General features: G+C 38.6%; 1 protein-coding gene across 2 annotated transcripts in view; it reads left to right on the forward strand.

The window, feature by feature from the left end:
- The first annotated feature begins 4,568 nt into the window (after window positions 1-4,568).
- tbx20 (T-box transcription factor 20) overlaps window positions 4,569-6,601 on the forward strand; it is a 12,755-nt gene continuing 10,722 nt past the window's right edge. For both annotated transcript variants that reach the window (XM_005739243.1, XM_005739244.1), the window contains exons 1-2: window positions 4,569-5,016; window positions 5,930-6,161. In XM_005739243.1, coding sequence (XP_005739300.1) covers window positions 4,887-5,016; window positions 5,930-6,161 — 362 coding nt within the window. In that variant the 5' untranslated portion in view covers window positions 4,569-4,886. The remainder of the gene's footprint in view (window positions 5,017-5,929; window positions 6,162-6,601) is intronic.

The raw sequence follows: 6,601 nt of genomic DNA on the forward strand, positions 1-6,601 counted from the left end.
GGTGGGTGGCTATACTTGACTTCTAGTGGCATAGTGGTTTAATACCTAAACAAACAAGAAACTGGGAGACTACATGTGACCATCACTGACTTTTACTTTTCAAAAGAAATTTCTAACTAAATTCTACAATATGTTTTTGTAATAGACAATAGCTATACTAGCTGTTCAATAATACAGATCTACCACAATTACTGTGGTTAAATATTATTACAAAACTACTGCAATATCTATAGAAAGTGTAATAAATATAGCATACGTATCTTAATTTTTAAATACCACTTTCATTGTCAATAGATATTTATCATTTCATCTGTCAACCACAGCACCCTAATGACAAAATCACCTTACAAAAAGTGTCAGTGCGGAGTTTCTCCTGAAGTACCAAAGGGTTTTCAAAACACTGATGACCATTAATAGTTCTAATGCTACAGTGAATAATGGGAATTTGAAAAATCCGAATGCATGGGTGCAAAAATGTTCACAAACCACATGTTTTCCACACATTCTTGGTCAATTTTAGTCAAAAACAGTGAAGAGAACATTAACAAAGAAGGAGGGATGCTCTTTATCGCTCTGATGGATGATCGTGCAGGCATTCACAACTCTTCTGATCATGCCCACTCAGCAGAAACACTGGTATACAATGTACAACATAACAATGTAATATATGTATGTAGTATTTGTATTGTATTATGTACCATCTTTGTTTGAGAGCATCTTTGGAATTTGATGCACAAAGATAATAAAATATATGTAAATTAGATAGTTTAGAAAAAGCTTCACACTAAGGTATACACACTGCTGTTAAAGTACAGCCATTAACGGTGGCTATGACTGGTTGTGCATAAATCAGGTTTCTCAGCCCCCCTCGGTGCCCCTTCGGGCCCTGTAGGTGAACAAAGACATGTAATATGCAGAAGTAGCTGTGATAATTGGGATTTACATTGGCAAAACAAACCTATGCACATATATTAAATATATTCCTGTAGGCAAATAGTCGCCCCTGCTGCCTGCCCTGTAATCTGGTAAAAAATCGTCAGGGAGGTGAAAGGGTTGGGTCACAACAACAGCCATTTCATTACTGTGGCTCAAATGTCCCAGGATTCAATTCAATCACAGGGCGATTATTTTTACTCAGTTTCCACTCTGCGGGGAATTGGCTGTCGTTTGTTGCTGACCTTTTCACACGGCGGCCATTTATCCCGAGGAATAATTGTTTAGATGGTTTCATTGTCATATCCCTGAGTGCTTGGGGCTCTCGTTGTGGTGAGATGTCACCTATCCTGTTATCTCCTGCCACTGATGCGTCGCAGGAAAGTACTGCAAACACTTGTATTGGGTCAAGGATTTTTTTCTTTCTTATTTTTAAAGAAACCTGTGAAATGACAGTTTTAGTCTTTCCTTGAAAACTTTTGTTGAGGTACTTTCAACAGTTTATGACTAAAAGTCACTGAAAAAAGGTGTGTTTTTACACTCAAACATGCAATGAGTATAAAAGTTCCTCATTCCTTTATTGACTCCATGTTACTGTTGTTAATTTGCTCCATGTTTATTTTTATCAGACTGCGAGGAGTCAGTTTAGGAAACCGTCAACTAGATTGAAGACTCATGGTGCAAACCACCAATTTTGTTAAGAATGCAGATACATATGAAGAATTTCATAAACTGAGATAGGATATGAATCAAATCTAGAGCAACACAGGAAGTTGATCCAGATCTCAAAATGTTTTAAAAAATAAATGTGTCCATAAACTTTGAAAACAAACAAACCAAAAATATAAACAAAAAGTATTTGTGTTATTTAAGCACAACCCTTTTTCAGTACAGTGGCAACAACTCGAGTTCTCTTTAATGATCACATTAACTCCTTAAGTGTGTTTACCGAAAGACTAAATATGAACAAACATGGACTCAGTGTAGGTGTGCTTGTTCCTTAAGCTTAATGCCATAATGGTCTTCTTCGGTTTAGGACATCAAAAGTGTCTCTCGTATGTTTATAGGTAATAAGATTTTTAGGGAATATTTAATGTAAAGTTTGGTGAAGATCAGAAAAGATTTAAATGCAGAGTTGGAGGGTGTGTGTTAATCTTAAAATGATGTTAAAACTGTTAAACATTGATGTAGGTTATATACTTTATAAAGAGTAAATCTTAACAATGCTTTTTCAATCTGGCCCAAGATTTTGAGGCAGGTTTTTGGGTCATTTGGCTTTGAATCAGCCACACAGACATTTTTTTCTGTTTTCTCTGTGACTCATCTTGTATTCAGGCACCAAGTCTAACCACCATCTGTGTCTCACTTCCAGGCCGTCTGCTTCTTTAAGGCTGCACCGGCCCCTCAAAGTGTGAATAATATTCAGTAAGGAGTAACGCTTAAGTGGGAAAGCTTTTAGCACATTATCCACTAGCAATTGCAAGGTAATCTAATTTGCCAGCGCAGGTCTCTTATTAAATATCTGCAGCAGCGGATTTGCATTCAGGAGTCTCCTAATAGGTTTAGCTGCCTGGCAGAGCTCTGGCTCAGTGTTTATGTAAGCCTCCATCTTTGAGAGAGAAGAGAGAGTGACATTGAGGACACACACTCGCACACACACTGAGAGAGGAGAGAAAGAGATACACATTTAGAAAAAAAAATGTAGTCAGCGCTTCAGAAATACGATGCTTTCAGGTGCTCTTCGAAATCTCAGTTTTCCGAGCTCAGCTGTGGCTGCCAGTGGTCTCTGTGATTGGTTGCTAGTGAATCAAGCAGTGTAGATGTTGTGTATCCAGCAAGAAAAAAAAAGAAATTGTCTTGATAAACACTCTCCATTAGGTGACGTCTAGACCGGATTCAGTCCCTATCAAGTTAAAAGCAAGGGAAATAAAAGAAAAAAGATTTATTTAATCTGTCTTGAAAGCTTTCTTCTTTGATATAAGATTGAATGAGTGACTAAGGACAGTAATAAGATGATAACAGTAGGGGATCTGAGCCTGGCAGATCTGCAGTATAGACTACAGGCTGGACTTGTAGACCTGCTGGTGGGCCTCTTAAAAATAATGTGAATTTCCTGTTGTCACGTGAAAACTGTGTGTGTTCAAGATTAGGTGATTACTGGTGTGTGTCATAGAATGGATTAACTCCAGCACTCAGTAAGGTCCCTGTGTGTGTGTGCTTAAGGCTATCTTTGTGCAGACCAGTGGTGTAAGTTTTAGACCTTTGGAAAGTGTGGACATTTTGGTTGTTCCATTTTGTAAAGCACCCTCAGAGGGCTGATGGTGGGTTCATTCTTAATTCAGGTTAGAATTAGGATTAAGACTTGGGCATTATGCCAGTGTCAGAAAAACAGAAGCACCAAAAATGATGGCAGAAACCCATGGACTGGTGCGCCTGGTTAAACTGGAGTTCAGTTCAGAGGACTTTGTCTGGATTTGGAAAGGTTAAAGGGTATTACACTGCAGTCAGCCAAAGATATTATTTGCTAATCAAGTAAATAAAAAAGACTTAAAATAAATTAGACTTAATACATTTTTAAATTTGGGCTCATTTCCACCTAAAATTTAATTTCTCATTCATGTTCACGTTGACTCCTTTTATAAATCATAATAATCTCATTGTTTCAACTTTAACAGCAATAACAACGTAATTTTACGCTCTGGTTTTTTTTATATATATTTAAACCTCACTAACTTGTCCAGTTGTAGTTTGGGGCCATATTTAGCATTCTTTAGTTGCTGGATGTGCTAGCTGTTATTCCCATTAAAGAACACAGAGCCACAATTATTGAGCTTGAAGTGAGGCTGGGGTCAGCTGTAAGACAATGAAATCATTGTGGAAGATTTTTTTTTTAAATTACAGAACAACTATATAACTCAAAAAATGATAACTTCTGGCATGCATAGATAGTTTCATCTATAAATGAATTGTGAGTGAGTGTGTTCACACACCAGGCAGCACTGCAGGAAGGGGTTAATATATGGAACACCCAGTCATCTCAAAGGATGGTTAGTACCCAAAAGAAAGAGTGACCCAAAAAGGTTTTAACCACTTAAAAAATGTGACTAAAACGCTTCAGTGTTTATTTCATATCAATTCATAATTGTGACAGGAGCAGATATTGTGTATGTTAAGCTTTCCTCATCATCTCACTTCTGCTATTAATTATCAAATAGCTCCATCTTGGGCAAACATCTCCTGGAAAATCTCTGTTGTTGACATTTTGGGTTTGTGGTTCCCAACATGTGGTCTGGTGGGGGTCCTTGAGAGGGCTCCAAATATAAAGTACATTTCTCTGTTTATTTCTTTCCTTTGTGTTGTGCAATGACAGCAAAGAATTACATTTTCCGAACCATATGTTTGTCGTTTCCTTCTGTCATCACCCGAGTACAGACAGTCATAAAAATCTCACATCAGCCCTCTCCAACCACACTCTCTCTGTATATGGGGTCTTTGGCATGAAAAGGAAACCCTGTCAGGGTATTTAATTGGCTGCCTGGTAGCAGGGTGCCTGTGGGACAGTGGGACTGTGACGTGGAGAAAGAGGCAGCGATTGGAGGACAGACTGGAATTATAAGGGGAGAGTGAGCCGGAGTGAAGCGTCCCATAGAGCAGCCGGCCTCAGATCTGGCACTGCAGGACGCGCACAAGTCTGTGGAGTCAGCCCTCCTCCGCCTTCTCTCACCATGCATCCAGCAAGACTCTCAACTCGGCAGTGACAAGCGTTTCCGAAGTGACAAGTTTTAAAGCTGAGTATTTGCGCAGAAAGGCCGAAATCGAGGAGAAACTTTGCGTATTTCCCTGCACATTTTTCTTTACGTCGCTGGCAGTTGGAAGCAGGCGGAGTTAAGCCTTTCTGGGGATTTTTTTTCCTTATTCAAAGGGGAATATTCTGTTCCAGTCTCTTCACCAACATGGAGTATACTTCATCCCCGAAACCGCAGCTCTCATCCCGGGCAAATGCTTTCTCCATAGCAGCCCTGATGTCCAGCGGGAAGCCCAATAAGGACAAGGAGGCGGAGGAGAACACCATCAAGCCTCTGGGTAAGAGAAGAATTGAAGAATTAAATCAGAAAACTTAAACAGGCTCAACGTGAGTTTAGTTTTGGGATTACACTTTCGAATTACTTCGAATTGCAGTTAAACATCCAATAATAAAAGCGAGTTTATCAACGAATGGCGTTTGTAACCTCAAAAATGTGGAACCGTAAAACAAATCAGTCACTATTTTACAAATAACGATGCGTTATAATAAAAGGAAAATGCTGAAGAAACAAATTAAATAAAGATGAACTGTGATAGCAGTGAGGTGAGGTTCTAGTCTGTAAAATGTAAAAGGAAATTCATGAGGATATAGAGTGACAGTAAACATCCGTGCAATTTATTATATACGTTAATCAAAAAGTAATGTGTTCAATGAAAGAGTTTTTAATATTTAAATGATTGCAAATAAAAAGGCTCTAAATTGACCCTGCGCATTCATTGTTCCAACATTTAATTTCCCTGTATTTTAAAGAGCTTTTTTTTTTTAATTCTTTATATTTTGTTTTGCCAATCGAATCAAAAGACGAGCTGCTTCTCCAAAATATCTTTTTTTTTTTAAGCAGGCATGTCAGACAAGTATTACACTTTAATTTTCAGATCTGTAAGAATGTAAATTGTGCTTCTTCTCATTAACGACAGACGTGTTCTACAGAGCTGATATGTGTGTTTATTTTATTTGACCTTATCCATGATAGAAGTCGCTCTAGTAGAAATGAGGTATTATAATAAAAAGATTTATTACATTTATTATGCTGCAACACAACAGCATAGCAGGATATTTTAGCAGACTGTGGTTACATACTTGCTTTCCCTGTTTAAGACAAAATCTTGCAGTTGTTCCTGATGACATCAAAATCAAATGAGAATAATCATCCCTGTTTCTCCACAAATCCACCTTAATTAAATAAAACAGAGCAATTCGTGGAGAAGTCCTCCTGCAACCAGCAGTCCCTGGCTGACCTGTCCTCCCTGGACGGGCATGGGGACTTCAGCGCGCCCGCCGTGTGCACGGAGCCGCTCATCCCCACCAATCCAGGCATCCCAAGCGAGGAGATGGCGAAGATCTCGTGCAGCCTTGAGACCAAAGAGCTGTGGGACAAATTTCACGAGCTCGGTACTGAGATGATCATCACCAAATCTGGAAGGTAAACTACCGCTAATTTTATTTTCATATTTTGATGTAACCTATTTATTGTCCCATAAATAGGCTATAAATATATCAGAAAAAAAGACGGGTGAGAGAAAAATAAAAGACGATATTGTGAGAAATACAAATAGAGAAATGAATTATGGTTCGTTTTTGTTTGGAACTTCTTTGTGAGCCTTTTGAAAGTTGAAAAAATAAAATTAGGATAAAGCTCTTCTGCAGCTCTGTCTGACTTTTCTTTAGATAGAGCAGCGATCTAAACAGGAAGCTGCAGACATCTGATGACTTCCCGCAGGTGCTGTGAAAGGACATTTACACCGTGATGTTTCTAATGTTTCACTGACCCAAGAGCCACCTGAAAAACACACCGCAGGTCACTGTAACATAAAGGCAGACACTGCAGCTGGTCGATGTGAACCTTATTCACAAAATTAATAA

This window comes from Pundamilia nyererei, unplaced genomic scaffold (assembly GCF_000239375.1).
Source record: "Pundamilia nyererei isolate P.nyererei 1_Seehausen unplaced genomic scaffold, PunNye1.0 scaffold00090, whole genome shotgun sequence".
In the NCBI taxonomy this organism is placed as follows: domain Eukaryota; kingdom Metazoa; phylum Chordata; class Actinopteri; order Cichliformes; family Cichlidae; genus Pundamilia; species Pundamilia nyererei.